Below are 19,760 nucleotides of genomic sequence, written 5' to 3' on the forward strand. Positions count from 1 at the left end.
CAATAAAAAAAAACCCTAACCCGTCAATAAAAAATATATTTTCACTGAACTCAGAAACAAACTTGCAAAAAAGAAGAAAAATTAAATTGAAAAAACTCAAAATCTCAAAAAATCCCTAAAATGGAGGGGGAAAAAAGTAAAAATGCCCTAAAAGAACAAAAGAGTCCAAAACAGAAGATGAGTCAATCAACTGAGCAAAACTTGGTACTCACAATTCACTGCATTGGGGCCATTCTTCTTGCACATAGGAATAGTTTTCACTTTGTTGATATGAAACCATGTGCACATCTTGGCTGAACAAAAGATAGTAATTTAAAAACATATTCCGATAAAAAACATAGAATTTTTTACACTAATATATTATTTTTTATTATTTAATTCTTAGATTAATACTTTTTTACTCCTAGTCTTTGACTAAACCAGTTTTCAAACTAAAGTTTCCTCTATTTAAGGGTGGCCAAAAACCCACCTACTAAGGGTGGAGAAAAACCCGGACGGGTTTTACTGGGTAAAACGCACTCTGAAAAACTGGGTTTTTCTAAAATTGATTTCTTTTTAATCCTCTGTTATATTAAAGGGCTATTTTATTGAAATATATATGTAGTCTAGCATAAAAAAAATGAACCTTGAAAAAACTAGAAACAATGTGAAAAGAAAAATTATTTGTGGAATTCATGAAGAAAAATGTATAGGTTTCATAAAAAAAAGAGAATAATTTGAGTATAAAACATACTACCGTTGCTACTTTGTGCAAATTCGAATTTGGCACTTTTCAAGTGCTGCTATTCAGTATTATGTTTTTTTTCACGTTACAAATGCGTGGAATTTGAAGATAGAAGTCCCCTCTATTACTACAAACATTTTTTTCGAATTTTAAAACAATCTCAGAGTGTGTTCTGTTTATCCAATGTCAACAACTTTCCGAGAACGTCGAGAAGTGTGCGAGGAAACTTTAGCTATGAAATGCAAAGACCTTGTTAAAACAATTGTTGTAAGTGCAAAATTTTTTATTTATATATTAATAAACAATTATTTCATGTTAGCGTTAAAAAAATTTGAAAATTAATAACAAATAAACGGAAAATGAAAAAAAATGCACTTTGGGGCTACTTTGTGCAAAGTTTCATTCGTTTTTTTTTTCGACAGAAAAATGGTCAGACGTTATAAAAAAATACCTGGAACGAGAAACTACCGTGATTACACTTTAGAAAAGCTGCAACAATGTTTGCAAGCAGTTGCTGGTGGTATGTCGATTGCAGAAGCTTCTCGGAAGTACAAAATCCACAGAAATACTATCTCTAATAAAATTCACAAGAAACACGTGAAACGTGCTGGTAAACTATTATTTTTCTTCTACAAAGATTTTTCTAATGAATTAATCAAACGATTTAACACATAAAAATATATTTTATAGGACATCAGGTGATTTTGACAGAAACTGAAGAGCAAGTTCTGTCATGTTCATTCAAGCATGTTATGTTCAAATTTATCAATATTATAAATGTTAATGAATATGTAATAATTATTATTTTTGAAATTTCATCCATTTCAATGTTCAAAAATGTATATGGTTTCCTTTTGTTTAAACTCAAATGTTTTGAAATAAGCATTCTTTTTAAGAAAAAATTCTTTAAAAAAAATGGTTTTTTAACGCTGAAAATTATTTTCAAACTAATATCTTTACATATCTTGATGTTTTTGTTATTAAAAATGTCAAAAATTAACTTTTTTAAAAATTTTATATCAATATTTTACTAAAAACATGATTATTAAACTGAATTCCTATCATTGCACAAAGTAGCCCCTCTTGGGCTACTTTGTGCAAGGTATGTTTTGACTTATTATTTGTAAATATTACATACAAATAATGCCAATATTGATCAAATTCACTCGTCTGAGTCCAGTTATGAATATAATATCGATAGATGTTACTAAAGTTTGAATTAACATAGTCTTTTTACATGTCAAAGTTCAAAAACTGCGAAATACTGCACAAAGTAGCCCCACATGACGGTACAATAAAAGTTATTTCATAAGGATTTTAAAACAAAATAAACACAGACAGAGGAAATACATTATAAATCGATCAGGTTATCAGTATTTATAATACAATCTAGATTTGACTCTATGGCCATTGATTAGTCGGTGCTTTTGATTAGCTTTCTATGCAAAAAGATTCTTGAGATTAAAATATATAAAAAAAGTAATCCTGTGTTAAAATGCGTTTCAAATGTGTGATGCCAGAAGAAACTTTTTTCAGACAATTTATTTGTCATAATTATTAATTACACTTTAATCACCTATATGTTAAGTCAAACCATAAAATTAAACTTAATTACAGTCAAACCTCCATTTAACAAAGTTATTAAATCCAGATAATAATTTCGTTATATGGAAAATTCGTTAAATAGAAAATCACCTTTTAAAATACTTAAACACAAAAAAGGTTTTAAATTCATAAACACTAGACATAATTAAAATTGCAATTAATGCACTTTTATCTTGTAAACTAGTATTGACTATTTTATAAATCTTAACCATAAAAGAAATCTGCATGGAAAGCAAGAATAGAACAAAACATTACACTATCATGCTATACACATTTTCAGCTTAAAAAAAGGCTAAATTTATGCATAAAATTATAGTTGCATTTATTATAAAAGTAATTTTAAACATACATTACCACATGCGTTCTTAAGTTTAATTGCTACGGATAAAATCCGTTAATTTGAACTGAGTTTTTCATTTGAAATGCAAACAAAAAGATAAAGAGAAATTACTGCTTTCTTTAAGATAAATTTTAGAGAAAACAGTAATACATTTCATAAAGCAGTGGCTTCGAAGATTAATTCAAGGTCATTTCCCCCATAAATTGCATGAACAAGTTTGAAATGTTAAGAAATATTTTGAAAAATAGGGAAAGTGGATCTCAATGAAAAATTCGTTAAATAGAAAATTCACTTCGCTATATGTAAGTTATGTTACGAAGAAATTTCTAAAATGTTCTTGGTTCCTCGAGAAAATTCGTAAAATAGAGAAATTCGTAAAATGGAAGTTCGTCAAATAGAAGTCCGACTGTATTAATATCAATATAAGCATTTTTAAAATTAGGTACTTATCCCTGCCTTCTCTTTTGAGAAAACCCCACTTAAACATGAAAAACCTGGCATTCTTACAAATAGAGTCTATTTGTGAACAATCATAGATAGGAACAATAATTTTGTAACTGTTGACAACTTATGGTCATTGAATCTTATGCTTTAAGGAAGAATTAATAATTTTAAGACCAAAACTAAATATGTCTATTGCAAAGGATTTGAAGAATTGTTTTTGAAATAGACTTTTTTTTTACTTGCATTTATATAATTCATTTCTCTTGTTAAATATAATTACAGTATGCCTTCAATATCTCGAAAACCTTGCTATGTCAAAAAAATATTTTTACCCATCACATTACACATCCAACTAGCCTTAATTTGAATTCCTATGTCGAAGAGTTTCTTTGCAAAACCTCGTTATTACAATTTTTTTTGAAGTAGAAAAGGAATTTTTCCGGAAAAATCTTTATAAGAATTCTGACAATTTCAACTAAATACAAGAGTAACAGGTCTCAACATCCTTCAAGGATATTTTGGCTGATTTCAAACTGAATGTTAAAAAAGGGGAAAATAACAAATTTCCTCAAAACGAAGCATTTTAGAGGAAAGAAGGACAGTAGAGCGCTGTTGTGTCACAACAACCAGAAATAAGATGTGAGTTGTGTGAATCACCCAATACAGCTGCCTTAGTAACCACTTTTCCTAACTTACAGTTTAATTCAACTACGGCTAATGGAAAACAAAATGATTCTTCCTGTATTGGAGTTTTTATCCAAACAAATTCACCCGTGTACATTTCAGGTTTTACAAATCTCCTAGGAATTAAATCCGAGGTTGAGCCAGTGTCTCGTAGTATTGAAATGCCAACGCCATTTACCACGCCAATGCTCGTATATGGTGTCATTATATCAGGAAACCTTGGTTCCGAAACGTGCAGCGAAGCCACAGTTTCTGAATTTGTTTTCGCCTTGGGACATTGAGGGCGTAGATGATCATAAGAACCACATTTGTAGCATCTAAGCTGTCTTCTTCTTTCAAATTCTCTTTCACGAACATTTTCTTTAACATTATTTTTCTGCTAAGTCAACTTTTCTTCAGTTCTGGTATCACTTTGGTTCAGAGATCGCCAAGAATTATCTTGGTTACTTCGATTATAAGACACAGACTTTTCCTTGAAACTGTTTTTTAAACTTTCATAGTCGTCCAATTTTCCTGCTAATTAGGAAAAAGAATTCAATTCCATCCAATCTTCAAGAAAATGATCTCTCATGTCATTTGGTACATGACGTTTCATTTGCTCGGTAACCATCAAACTCTTAAGGTCATCGAAAGTGGTAATTTTTACTTCAGAAACTCATTCGCTAAAATAGCAATTTAATTCTTGTGCAAAATTTCGCCAAGATTTTTCAGGTGATTTAAAATGTCGATAAAAATTTTGTTTGAGTTCCTCTGCATTAAGCTTATATTGCTTAAGAATCAATTCTTTTACAAAGTCGTAGTTATTGGCATCATTAGGAGACTCTCTCGCCAACATATTTGAAATGTCGGGTGGTACTACGCTCAATAGGTAAGGCACCCATTCATCTTTAGGAATTTGTGCAATTTCTGCTCGACGTTCAAAATTTATCAGATACAACGACATTTCATCTTTACCTTCATTAAATTTTGGTGTTATTTGTAAAATCTGTATTTTATGATTTGTTTCACCTGATACCGGTCTGTTTTGGTGCTGAATTTGAGAATTTGCTTCTAATTCGAGTTTACGCAATTCCAATTGATGTTGCCGTTCAAGTTCTTCTCGCCGTTCTTGTCTTTCAAGTTCTTCTCGCCGTTCTTGTCTTTCAAGTTCTTCTCGCCGTTCTTGTCTTTCAAGTTCTTCTCGCCGTTCTTGTCTTTCAAGTTCTTCTCGCCGTTCTTGTCTTTCAAGTTCTTCTCGCCGTTCTTGTCTTTCAAGTTCTTCTCGCCGTTCTTGTCTTTCAAGTTCTTCTCGCCGTTCTTGTCTTTCAAGTTCTTCTCGCCGTTCTTGTCTTTCAAGTTCTTCTCGCCGTTCTTGTCTTTCAAGTTCTTCTCGCCGTTCTTGTCTTTCAAGTTCTTCTCGCCGTTCTTGTTTTTCAAGTTCTTCTCGCCTAATTCTCTCCTCCGTTATACGAGTCAAACACATCTTTACATCCTCAACCTCATAATGTTTACTAGTTTGAATTATTTTTTTAATTTCACAAACATTTGCTTGAGGTGGAACAGATTCACCTAATTCGTCGGCCAATTCTATCAAATCCACTTTTTTCGCTTTATTAAGAAAAGCCATAATTTACAACTGATAAAAAACTACATATACAATCACTGACTACCTTAAATCAACTACTCTTACTATATCCCGCCGCTGCCACCAGTAAAATTCTGTTGTGTCACAACAACCAGAAATAAGACGTGAGTTGTACCAAACAATTTATTTAAACATTCACACGAAAAATCACAAAATATTACCCAAAAAAAATATCTCTTCTCAGAAAAGAACTCTCAGAAAAGCCATAATTTACAACTGATAAAAAACTACATATACAATCACTGACTACCTTAAATCAACTACTCTTACTATATAAAATTCTGTTGTGTCACAACAACCAGAAATAAGACGTGAGTTGTACCAAACAATTTATTTAAACATTCACACGAAAAATCACAAAATATTACCCAAAAAAAATATCTCTTCTCAGAAAAGAACTCTCTTTTTCAACTACACAAAAAAGAACAACACTCTCAAGCATCAACATTTTAGCATTACCTCTCGAGGAATTGATGCTTTTAGCTCAGTTGCGAGAAATTGATGCTTTCAGCTCAGTTGTCACACTGTTACGTTACAGCGCACTGCTCGTTCACTGAAAGAGACTGGCGATGGAAGAAATAACTGTTCTTTTTCAACTAGTCTCGCCAGTTATTTACCACACGCAGACCTGCCAACATTGGCGAAATAAAATAACAGAAATATTATGAGTGACATTTTTTAGGCTACAAGTAAAGTTTTGATGCATCAAGTAGTAAGTCAAGTAAGCCAATCAAGTAAGTCAAAAAGAGAAATTCAAAATAGGAAAAAATATAAGCACTTAACACTTAGCCAAGTAAAAGATATGTATATAAATCTTAATCTAAAGAAGATTTTTTTAAATCGTTATTTATAATTATTTATACTATTTTGTTTTATGACCGTTGACCCAATTTTTTCGGTTTCTGGCTACTAATGTTCCACTCTTTAGCCTTGTAATTTTGAACCCAATCTAATATCAGAAATAATATAAGCACTTACTTTTAGAGAAGTAAACAATATGTATACAAAAAAGAAATTTTTTAAACCATTATTTATAATTACTTAAACTATTTTTGCCATCAGCGGATATTTTATTGCCAATTTTTAAAAAAAAATTTCTTCAACAAATACGGAGAAATTTGAGAATATACAGGAACACAGGAGACAGTCATAAAATACAGGAGTCTTCCTTAAAAAACAGGAGACTTGGCAGGACTGCACATATATATTTTAAGCATGTGTCTTGTTATCAGACTTTTCTGCGCATGTTTAAGTGAGCTATAGAAAAACGTGTGTGATAAAATGGAAATTTCTAANAAAAAAAAAAAAAAAAAAAAAAAAAAAAAAAAAAAAAAAAAAAAAAAAAAAAAAAAAAAAAAAAGATTTTTTAGGCTGTAGATAAAGGTGGAAAATAGGGATGAATTGCAAGTGATTATCGCATCAACTTTCGCAACAATATTAAAAAACAGAAACAAAACTTATAACATATTTGGTTCTGAACTTGCCTTATAAAAAAAATCATTATTCCAAAAAAAAAATTATGGTTGTGGGAGGGAGTCACAACGACCATGTAAACCTTCATCTATGAAAAGGAACCCCAACATAGAATCGAATTAACTTGTCTTATATACTAGGGACTGGAATTGTATTTTTGTAGAGGTAGACACACTACAGTACTCCCCCACCTGAACTTCATCTGTGATAGCGCTCGATGAACAGGATACCACTAGCTGAGTCATTGTTGTTTTAGTAAGAAGCTGGGAGAGCTGTATTAAGATCACCATACTTTTGATCTTAATACAGCTTTGCATACTTTTGAGTGCTGATCGTGAGAACTGTTTTACAAGGTTGCCACAGAAAAAAATGAACAAAATATTTCCTTTTAGTAGCCTAAAGCGTGAAAATAGTAGCCATAAACTATGAAGAACAAAAATTTTCAATCATATTACTAAAATTACTTAATTGTCATATACCATGATCCATTTAGTCAAGTTGGTAGCAAATATGATAATTTTTATATAAATGTTAGAGTTCTAGCACTAAATTTTTACCTAAAAAAATTTGTTTGCAGAAAATTAAATACTTTTAATTACTAGAATTCATTAAAAAAAATACTTTTTCATTAAAAAAAAAACGATTTTTTCTAAAACTTTTTTCTTTTATCAATAATTAATTCAGCAAATATATATATATATGACGCCCGGTGGCTGAGCGGTAGCGCTTCGCAATGTCGTGCCACAGGTCCCTGGCTCGACCCTCGGGCCGGGCAAGGTTGACTCAGCCTTTCATCCCTTCAGTGGGTCGATAAATGAGTACCAAGCATGCTTGGGAACTAAACACTGGGGGTTTCGCGTTCGGCTGACCACCTAACCGGAACATCTGCTCCTGCACCCTAGAGCCCAAAGGTCTGGAAAACTGAGATGGGCACAGTAGACCTTAACCCTCTATGGGCTGTCGAGCCGCTGAGTTTAGTTAATATATATATATACACATATTGTGATAGGTGATTACTCAAATTCAAAATTCACACATCATAATAACTTATTAAATTTTTTTTTTTTACAAATCGTGCAGAATTTTGTAGCAATAACCGTTGAAAAAGTGATAAAACACAAAATGAATTTACTATGAAATCTGTGCATATTGGGCGCATTAAAAAGTGAGGACTCAAAAGTGCAATTCAAAATTTTCAAATTCTTTTAGATTTTAAGAAAAAGAAATTCATTGTGTTCAGAAGCTTCAGCAGACCACAGGTTGTCAACCCAATTTATACTTAAAAAAAAAAAACAGCTCTATGAGCACAGAAAAGTCTCCCAATAGTCTCCTTTTCCTGAAAATAGTTGCTTTTTTAGCCTTTTCATGCAAAAAAAAGTTGCCATAGTCGCCTCAGGCCAAAAATAGTTGCAAATAGTTGCATTTTAGTCGCCTGTGGCAACCCTGTTTTAAGTTCACGGTCAAGGTTGCTCCTGTGTTGCCATAAGCAGTCGAGTGCATGCAGGCCGAAGTTGTCTGTGATCGAGACTGAGTAGCAACAGCGCGAGAAGGTGGATAATGTTGCAGTCACAAGTAGTAAGTCAACTGCTCAATGTGGACCATCCATCTAAGTAGGCACGTTCAAATTGAAGTGGGAGTTTCTGTCGAGGTTGACGTGTTCACATCACACGAGGGTAACCAATGTGAGGGGAGGGAATCACAACGACCGTGTAAACCTTCATCTATGAAAAGGTACCCCAACATAGAATCGAATCAACATGTCTAACATACTAGTGAGTTGGAAGTGTATTTTTGTAGTGGTAGACACACTTTAATGGTTCTTTCAACTTTGAGATATTGAGAGTACACTATAATTTCTTTTTTTTTTCTTTGGGCATAAAAATATTTTTGTCAGAAATAACAAATTGATTTGTCTGAACTCGTATTTTAAAGAATGTTTGGTTGAAAAGGAGACAGATTTCATGAGCAATAAAAGAGAAAACTCACCCAGATGCAGCATCACTCTCTTTACAAAATTCCTTAAAGCTAATGGTTACAGGTTTGGATTTCTTTAGTTCCTTAGATTTCGCAGATGTGCGCAATACATTTTCCTGCATATTTTGAAGAAAATAAACACTTAAATAAATGAAAACTACAGCCTAATCGACCCATAAGGGGCCATCTATGCATTACATAATCATACCTGCCAACATTGGAGAAATAAAATATAGGAGATTTCACTAGCGACATTTTTTAGGCTATGAGTAAAAATTTGATGCATCATGCATAATCAAGTAAGTCAAAAAGAGATTTTCAAAATCGGAAATAATATAAGCACTTACATTCAGCGAAGCAAAAAATATGTATATAAAGCGTAAACCAAGGAAAATTTTTTAAAAACCATTATTTATAATTACTGAAAATACTTTATTTCATAACCAACATTGAACAGCTCGACCCAATTTTGAGTTTACGACTACTAATGTTCAACTTCGTAGCCCTGAAATTTTGAACCCAATCCAGAAGACAAGGAAACTCCTGGATCATGCATCGGGAGAAATATGCCTTTGTGGAGGACTTTTGGATGGATCTAACACGCATTTGAGTTACATGGAGAGGAAAACATCGAAAACCTCTCACGGTTAGCCTGGGGACTCTAACCAGTGATCCGTCAACCAATGAAGATATTTAATGTCAGCACTGTCGTCTTTGCAGGCTGGATGCGGAATTCGTATCAGCCAGTCATAGCTGGGTTTCGAACCCGGTTCAGCTTATTGAAAACCGAAAATTCTATTCCCTGAGTCATCAATGCTTGACTTATAAACTATAAACACTAAAAATGCTGCAGAAGTGGCGATAGTCATCAGTGGATATTTATCAACAAAAAAATTCTTTTTTAAAAAATTTCTTACAAATATAGAGAAATTTGAGAATATACAGGTAAACAGAAGATAGTCATAAAATATAGGAGTCTCCATTAAAAAACAGGAGACTTGGCAGGTATGCGTACGCATGCAATGGGAGGAGAGTGTTTGTGATAACTGACAAGAGGGGAGGAGGAGTATGATCAATACTTAAATAAAACATTAAAAATCACATTTCTTTCAAAAAAATTTTAAAATGTAAAAATAAAATAAATTTAGGAAAGAATTGCGCATGGAAATATTTTATAGTCTGGGGAAAGATATTATTAGAAAATTAATTTTTAAATGAGCTTTACAGTTTTAACTACAGAAGAAAAACATAAAAGATTCCTAAAGGATATTCATCTCAAATAAGATTGAATGAAGAAAATGAATTGAAAAAACATTGGTTTTATACAAACTTAATTACATTAAACTTACCAAAATTAGGCTGTAAAAGTCAAAGCAAAAGAGAAGGGGGCTTTGCGACTTTCTTATATATAGGCATAGCTGCCAGCATGAATAGGGAAAAATCCAGTAGATTTTACGAAATAATATAAATTTCTTGATACTTGTTACAAAATGTGCGAAATATTTTATACATAGGGAATTTTATGGATTTTTAGTCATCAAAATAAAAACTGAAATATTTTCCAATTATGATTAACATTAAATGAATTTGAAACGTTATGTATTATGCTTACTCTTAATTTTAATTAGTAATAGGTTAGTCTTTTATTAATTACTTAATTTTAATTAATCAAAGATAGGTAACTAATTTTTATAAATAAGGCTCGTTTCTTTATGCATTAGTAAAACTTGTTTAAATATTAAAGCAAGCAATAATCTGCTCAAAAATTCGATTTCAATAGGGATTTTTTAAGGGAACTTTCTTAATTGTAGGGAATTTTCTAAAATGTACAAAAACAAGGAGATTTTTTATTAAACCAGTAGAAACTGGCAAAATCCAGTAGTCTACTGGAAAATCCAGTAGTCTACTGGAAAATCCAGTAGAGTTGGCAGCTATGTATAGGGTATCTGCTACATTTCAGATTTTCAAATTCATGACTAATTCCAAGAATTTTTCATGACTTAACGAAGTTACTATTTTCTCAGACAAAAACACAACAATTTAAAAAGGCATTATAATAACATTCACTGAAATGATAGGTATAACCAAAACTGTCATACTTTGCATCTTCATATTTATAGATTTTAAAAAACAGAGTAAAGAAAGAGTTGAAACAAAAAAATAGCAGAAAAAATACAAAAGCAAATAGTATTTTACACTTTTTTTCTGCAGAGTTACATTCTAAAGATACTTTCTTGTTCATCAGAAAGGAAAGAAATACTCCTGATTATTCCGTTCTCATTTCGGAATAAAAAAATTCGCCAATGACTGGCTTACTTCAGCTAAAATTTTAAATTGATAAAATAAAAAATAACAACAAAAATTCTGAAATCGCATAAGTTTAAAAGATAATTCGCTCAAGAAATAATGTTTTTTTTTTTTTCATTTTTTAAAAGAACACCCTAAATTTTAAAGAACATGATAAAAACATTTTATATTTTTATCAAATATGACTGTGAGTGGGGATTTTGTTACAAATTCAGATATTTGGAACAGGATGAAATTGGGGGAGGGCGTGAATTCCATTTCAAAAACTATATTTTTTGGCAACCTAAATCCATGACTTTTCATGATTTAAAAAAAAAAAAAAATAGTTAAAATCTTGACACTTCATGATAAATTTTGTTCACTACCGAAATTCAAGACTTCTCAAGACTTTCCAGGTGCGCAGATACCCTGTGTATATATATATATATATATATATATATATATGCATGGGGGTGGAGGAAGTTTTTTTTCCATCTTTTGCTTACATGGGAAAGTTTGAAATTGCAGAAAACAAGCTGACATATTGCGTGAACGACACCAAATTTAACTATGTTTAAGTAAATATTTACAAATGTGTTTCTTTATGTTTGCTTTTAACATATTCAGTACATAATTTAAGAATGCTCTGTACCCTTTAGTTAGTTTTATCGTTACTAGGTATTATAAGATGCAATCAAAATGAATAGAGCGATTACAAGCGATACAGGCAAGGAAGGAAACTAAATACCCAACAGTTAAATAATTAACAAATATTTTACTTACATCACATAATTTTTCTTTTCGTATGATGATAAAAGGTTCAGCATTAACTGCAAAAAATTTGGTAAATAAAAATGTTAATAGATATCAAAAAACATTGCTTCACATAAATATCTAAACCAGATATAATAATTTAAAAATATACTTCACATACAGAGAGGGGGGGGATGCTAACTTTTTCAGGGTGCATAGCCAAACATTCAACAGTACATAACACGGTTCTTGAAACAACTGTACTTCAATTTAAAATTGCTACAAAATTTACACGCTGAATTCAGATTTATAAATATAAGCACCTTTTAAGCACTCAAAGAATATTTTTAAGCACTATACACATTAAAAAGTGCAAAATTATTTTTCAAAGACTTGACATGATTATGATAAAATGACTAGCTTCTGATATAGAATTCTTTTCTCGATCATATTAGCCACCATAAAAAGATCAAGAGATTTTTTGTTTCGATTTCAGAAGGTGGAAAATAAAGCCCGAAATTCAGAATATCTTGCAAAATGCAGCAGGCTTGAGCATAAAAATACAATGATCTCACCGAACCTAGCTCAGAAGACACACATGCAGACCTTCAAGTATTTCATAAAACATTTAAAATGATTGGCGTTTTCATACGCTGCGAACCGACAGTAAGGTGAAATGGATTGTGGTTGAATGAACTGTAAAAACAAAGAATAGAACAATGTGAAAACCAAGCTTTATGTGACAAAAACCGAAATTGTAAAAAAAAAAAAATCCATTTTCAAAAATGAGACGCACCATGCCTTTAATACGAAATTCCAATTACATATAGGAAATTGATCTGAGATCATGCAAATTTTATTAATGTAAATTTAAAACCAGAAACAGATTAATTTAAATGAGCTTAAATATTCAATTAAAATTTTTTATATTTTCTTTTAAACATCAGAAAAAGCACTACTCATTTCTTCAGATCAGTTTATGAAAAATTAAAGTGGAAATATTTATTAAAACATTAGCATTTTACACAAGGAAATGTTTTATTTTAAGAAGTAATTTCAAGAAAGAATCTAAAATTTTAGATTGGCAAATTTGTGTCAGAAAAAAAGACAAAAACTAAATGTTTTGGTAAGTAGCTTATATTTTATTTTCATAGCTAAACTTCGTTTCCAAGTAAATGCTAGTTTTTACCCAGAAAAATGTCGAAAGAACCAAGACATCACAAGTACATAGAAGAAAGAATATTAATTATAAGAATTACAATTCTTATAATTATAAGAATTATAGAAATAATAATAATTAGAAGAAATATGCTTGCAGAATATATACAACGGAAACACCCTGTACATGTAAAAAATGCGTGGAGCAATGAATTAAAAATTCTTATTCAGGGTGGCCACTCAAATCAGGTTTTAAATTTTCCTGATTTTTCCACGTAAAAATCATAAAATTTCCCGATCAATGTGCTTTTTCCCCTCATAAAGTNTAATTAGAAGAAATATGTTTGCGGAATATATACAACGGAAACACCCTGTACATGTAAAAAATGCGTGGAGCAATGAATTAAAAATTCTTATTCAGGGTGGCCACTCAAATCAGGTTTCCACGTAAAAATAATAAAATTTCCCGGTCAATGTGCTTTTTCCCCTCATAAAGCTTAGGATGGGTACAAGAAAAGTGTCAATATTACAAAGTATTTTATTTAAAATATTTTTTTAATGTTATTTTATCATCTTTGACTCATGGGATAGAGTGCTAGCCGGGTCACCTTATGGGAATGAGGTTATCTATTCTTTAAGAAACCATGGGAGTTTAACAGGGTTATAATGAACTAAATTTTGATGCAAGCGAAGTATTGCTAAGTTGATGGTATTTCACCTGTTTGGCAATAAATTTTCGTCTAAAAGGGGGTATAACAGTTGGTAAAATAATTTTAATGAAGAAAATTAGTAAATAATTTAAATTAGTAAAATTAAGAAAAATCAAAGAAAAAATTCCAGCTTTTTTTTAAAAAAATCCCTGTTTCTGTCCAATTTTTCTGATTTTTCCAGTATAAAAAAAATTCCCTGATAATTTCAGGTTTTTCAGGTGGGTGGCCACCCTGTTATTCTTTGTGTTTGTAATACATAAAAATTGGCAATATACAATTTTGTTAAATTATAATAAAGTTTTTTCTAAAATTTATTCCCTTCAGAACATCCATATTTTATATATTCAATTAAGAAACATATAGTCCGGTCATGTGACAGGTTATGGTAGAAATAGGTATATATTAAGTGTTAATAAAGTGAAATGTAGATTCAATAGTCAACTTCTGTATTTATATTACCTGAAAGAGGAATTAAAGAAGATTCATTTTTCTCCCTTTCATGATTTTCTTTATTATTTGGGATAATTTCGTCTGAAGTGCTTGTTTTTTCACTCTCAGATTCCCTGTGAGAGTGTCGTTTTTTTCTTTTCTCTTCTTTAGAATCCATTCGCTTAGGTGCTCTGAAAATAATAGTGAAGGAATAACCTATTTTAATAACACAACAAAGAATTTTTTTTTGTAAAAAAATTTAAATACTTTTCAAAGAATTCACTCTTTATAAGTTTTTAATCTTTTAAGAATAGCTTAGGTATCTATAGATTATCTAAAAAATAATAAATGAAAAATTATAAATTTATAATTTTTGATATTATTTGGGCGACTTGGAGTTTGGCAGTAATGGGGGGTTTGTAATAATAGGACCCCTAAAAAATTACTTCAATGGAACGTTGTCGAAAATTTTAAAAATTGGGAAAACAAAGCGGATTTTTGCTTTTTTGCAGAATTCTTTCATTCCTCAGGGTGGGCAGCCAAATCTCTTAACAAAATGCAAAATAATTTTCAAAGACTTAATATGATCATGATAAAATAACTAGTAATTGACAAAGAACTCTTTTCTTGATTACATTATCCATTATAAAATGATAGAGATTTTTCGGTTCGATATTAGAGGGTGGAAAATGAAGCCTGCAATTGTGAATATATTGCAAAATGCAGCAGAGTTACACATAAGAATGCAATAATCTTACGGAACGTAGCTCAGTAGATGCACGAGCGGACTTTCAATTATTTCATCAAGCTTGCAAAATAATTGGCGCTTGCATACGCGACTTACCAACAGTACGTCGAAATGCATTCTGCTTGAATGAATTGTTAGAACGTTAATAGAACAAAGTGAAAACCACGCTTTTGCATAGTGCGTGACAAAAATCTCAATTCAAGAAGAAAAAAATCTCATTTCTGAAAAGGGAAAATTAAGCACTTTTTAAAACAGGGTGAGAGTAGCCAAATTTTTCAGCAAAAAATAAGCACCTTTTAAGCACTCAAAAATATTTTTAAGCACTATATGTACATTAACAAAATGCAAAATAATTTTTCTAGACTTTACAGCCATTATAAAAAGATCAATAGATTTTTCATTTGGATATCCGAGGGTGGAAAATGTAGCCAGATAATGATCTCACCGTACCCAACTCAATAGACGCACATGCGAACTTTCAAGTTTATCATTGGCGCTTTCATACGCTATGAACCGACGGTACGCCGAAATGGATTGCGGTTGAGCTTTTGCATAATATGTGGTAAAAATCGACATGGTAAAGAAAAGAATCTCATTTTCGAAAAAGGAAAATTAAGCAACATTTAATGAAAAAAGCACTTTTCAGGGCTCTTAAAAAACGAAAATAAGCACTTATTACCACCCAATAAAAAAAGCACCTTTAAACGAAAATAAATACCTTTTAGCACTTTTTAAAAAAGCTATGCAGTATGTCCATGCATATAATTGAAAAATAGGTTTGAGACAAGATCAATTAGATGTATCAATTTATTACGTCATCCCTTGTTGAAATCAGGAATGATAAGAGTTAGTCAAAACCAGAAACAAATTGATTATTAAATTACATCAGGATTATAACTGTTTCTCTTTAAATGTGTAAGAATTGTTGTGTAATTCCTGCATGCTCTTTGCATTTGCAGTTAAATAAACTATTTCATATTTTTTTAAAAAAAGCTCACTTACTTTGGTTTCTTTGGTTTGGCATATTTTTTTTCTTGTACTAACCTAAACTGGATTGAAAAACATAAAATAAGTATATACACATGTTTTTTTATGAATTTTAAAGTGTTTATTTTGTAGGTAACAGAACATTTTTTATTTTGTTAGTAATAGAAAGAAGATCTGTCAATTTCATAAAGAATATCAAACACTATATAATACCATTTAAGAGAGTAGTAGAAAAGAAAAGGATTTAGGGCATTTATATACCGATTGAAAAGTGGTACAAAGTTTAAAACAATATTCCCAAGAAACTAAAGCGAAAAGATATTACATGATTGAAAACTTCAGTTCAAAAATGGGCGCCCATTTTCAAGACTTGCCAGACGAGAATGTAAAGAAACAAAAATGATTTAAAATAAAAAAAATTTCATTAAGTGTTTCGATTGTATTTTCAGGCGGTTTTAAATTATCCCGATATATTTCAGACCATATGGGAAATTCGAATCGTGTATTTGATTAGTTATTTTTTTAAGGCTACGATTCAATTTTTTTTGTTGCAATTATTGCTTTCGATTTCCATATATTTTTTAAAATTCGATATTATTTATTACAAAAATAATAAGAAACATGCATAAATCCTAAAACGAAACACGCATTAGAGCAACCCCTTTTGAACAATCCGATTCTCGTGATTTCATAGTCTGTTATTCGGGAATTACTGCTACGAATTCATTTATTTTTAATATTTCTTTCAGTGTGATGATGCTTGGCAAAATGTGATGAAGGAAATAATTAGTGGGTTTTTTTCCCCATCAAAAATATTACATATTCAATGAAAATAATTATGTATTGTTTTTCTTTTTATAAACATCAATTTTGTTACTTTCTTTAAATTAGTAACATATATGTTAGTTATAACTTAAAAGTATCTTTCAGAATGATATGGTGAGTTATGTTGCAGAAAGCTCGAAAGAATTCTGCCACAGTACCAGAAGCAGAGAGAGAAAATAAGAAGAAAAACAGATCCAGAAAAATTACAGTGGCTGAGAGGCAAATCAGAGTAAAATACATTTCCAAGAGAGAAAGAGCGGAACTAATGTCATTAACAAGGGAATCAGTGTTCAAATGAATAAAACAAGTCTAGAGAAGGGGTTCCTAACTGGCGGCCCGGGTGCCGCATCCAGCCCACGAAGCCTTTTTTGTGGCCCGCGAACTAAAATATATTAGTTGTCATTTTTTTTGCGGACAATTTTCGGAAAAAATCTATATGGGTTTAAAATACTCTTCTGTTAATAAAAACCTAATTTCTTCGTTTCTGTGAAATTTAACATACCAACAGTACAACAAAAAGTTATTTCTCAGGTTTTGCATCCAAGAAAATATTTATTCAAATACAAAAATAATCGTGATCTCTTTTAATCAAATCTAAATCTCTTTTTTATTTCATTTTTTTTGTATTTGGTGAATATAATTCAGCATGTGCGTAGAAGAAATTTTCTCGTAGAAATTCTCTGATTTAACTTTTTGAAACCACTCATTTTGGACAAAAATATTTGCAAACACAATTGTAAATTTTAAATGTAAATATCTATTCTCTTTTGGTTGCAGCAGACAAACCTCAATTTTCTCAATGTGTGCTACTATGTAAGTTTTAATACCAACCTTTTTAAAGCTTTATATCTTAACAATTAGATATCTGTTGCACATTACTTGTTTAATACATAGGTGCGCATTAAAGTTATTGTAGCCCGAATTTTTATTATTCATTTAATATTTTAAAAATATTATTAATAACAATGAAATATTTTTAAAAATCTACTTCTTATTTAAATTTGTAATTCAATACTTTAATTTTGTACAACTTGGTAAAAATCTGACAGTAATATTTAATGTTGTTTCAAACATGAAAGAGTCCTACATAAAATTTTGATAAAGTTGTGGCCCGCCATTTGTTTTTGTGTTTTTAATTGTGGCCCTCGGCCTCATATAAGTTGGAAACCCTGGTCTAGAGCATCAAGACAAGTTGATGTAGCTGGAGTGAAAATAATTTTAGCATTGTCGAAATTAAATTTATGCCCAAGAACATGAAGCAATATAAGATTTCTCAAATTCTTGATAATGAACATATCTATCGTGTTCCTTAAATCTAAATTTTAAAGTATCTCTAGTTTGCCCTATGTAATCAAGGTCACACTGACAAGAAATGTGGTAAATGCCTCAGTGATTATCTAAACTTTTTTTTCTTATGTAGCAAAAAGTGATACGACGTTCGTTTCTGAGCTTTTATGATAGATTCACATTTCTGAGAAAAAAATTAAATGAATATGAAAAGAAAAAAGCTTTGGACTAAGAATCATGAAATTCATAGCATGTACTTTTTTTAGGAAGATGTTGTATACAAAACTCCTAACTGTAACTGTAATAATGATGAAATGTTATTCGAAACGATTTTATCATACGTCAAAAGAGACACCGGATAATCGTAGGATCCAAATTATCAGACGTCCTATTATCCAACCTTTGGATTTTCAGATTATTATCTCATTATCGGATAATCAAAGGATCAGGCGATGGGGTGTCGGATAATCGGGATTCTACAGTATTTCATTCATAATTTTCCAGAATTTTTGTTTCAAACTTGCAATTTGTGTGTCTTAAACCAATAAATGTGCTGATAAATTTAACTATAATTCATTTTACAAGATAGTTAATTTTATGTGACAATTAAGTAGTGTTATTGTATGCATAGCTAAGAAAATATTATTATTAAAAACTTCATTTAAAATTTTACTCAAGTATTTCAATTACTTTAAACATGTAAAATATTTATTTTTGTTTATTTATTACATTTAAAACACTTGTTTTAAGTCTGAAAATAAATAAAATATTCTTTAAAAGTTAATTATCTGTTAAGAAAAAAAAAAGAAAATCAAATTTAAATAAATAACACAGGTCACAATGATATCTTTACATTGTATTCTGAATTTAGGTAATTCATTGCTACGTTGTAACACAGAGCTTTACGTGAAAGAAGATTTGAAACTCGTATAATATCTAGGAAATCTACAAATACTTAAAGAAGGTTGAAAAAGATGCTACAAACCACTTTGTCAACTGCTCCTTCTTTATCAATAATTTCCACTTTTATAATTATTCCATTACAGTCTGGAGTGAGGCAGGTTTTCTCAAGAAACTCCTATGAGATAAAAATTAGCCTTAGTAATATGCGCTATTATACAAAAATAACACTTAAGGGATGAGGTTTCATTCAGTCCATTTTTAAGAGGATGCTATATCGAGAGTAGGACTGGGCGATTTTAAGATGTATCGTCACTCTAATATCATGATAGTTTGATGCATTGTGATATTTCGGTACATTAATGTGAACCTCTTATCCGGAAATCAGAAAACCGGAAAACCAGATAACCGGAATGAAATTCGGAACCGGAAATAAATTTTCTTCCATTAAAAAATTTCTTTTCCTGCAAGATTTTGAGCCCATTTTGTTATTTAGAGCATACGGCGTATCGAGTTGATGAAAGAACTGATTTAGAGGACGGATCAAAAGCCGTCTGTAGACGAATCTCACATAAGCACAAATAGCTTATATATATTATTAATGTTAATAATAACATTAATAACATATGTAAGCCTGTATATAATTTTTATTTCATAATTTCTTTCCTTATTTAAACTTAAGTGCATTATTATTTACTATTTTTAAAACTATTTCAAAATAATTTTTTAGTTTCGTTTTATAAACATTAAAAAAACGGCATATTGAAGCAATTCAGAAAACCGGAAAAATCAGTTATCCGGAATTGCGA

General features: G+C 30.5%; 1 protein-coding gene across 5 annotated transcripts in view; it reads right to left on the bottom strand.

Moving 5' to 3' along the window:
- The window catches only part of LOC107441387 (E3 ubiquitin-protein ligase TTC3), a 133,675-nt gene that overhangs the window by 43,860 nt on the left and 70,055 nt on the right, over positions 1 to 19,760 (bottom strand). For 4 of the 5 annotated variants that reach the window (XM_043054163.2, XM_043054165.2, XM_071180923.1 and 1 more), the window contains 6 exons: positions 19,037 to 19,129; positions 15,955 to 16,001; positions 14,235 to 14,395; positions 11,938 to 11,984; positions 8,881 to 8,984; positions 213 to 293 (listed from right to left, as the gene is read on the bottom strand). In XM_043054163.2, the coding sequence (XP_042910097.1) occupies positions 213 to 293; positions 8,881 to 8,984; positions 11,938 to 11,984; positions 14,235 to 14,395; positions 15,955 to 16,001; positions 19,037 to 19,129 (533 nt within the window). The remainder of the gene's footprint in view (positions 1 to 212; positions 294 to 8,880; positions 8,985 to 11,937; positions 11,985 to 14,234; positions 14,396 to 15,954; positions 16,002 to 19,036; positions 19,130 to 19,760) is intronic. The other variant, XM_043054164.2, reaches the window with a different exon arrangement.

The sequence above is a fragment of the Parasteatoda tepidariorum genome, chromosome 5 (assembly GCF_043381705.1).
Source record: "Parasteatoda tepidariorum isolate YZ-2023 chromosome 5, CAS_Ptep_4.0, whole genome shotgun sequence".
Taxonomy (NCBI): Eukaryota; Metazoa; Arthropoda; class Arachnida; order Araneae; family Theridiidae; genus Parasteatoda; species Parasteatoda tepidariorum.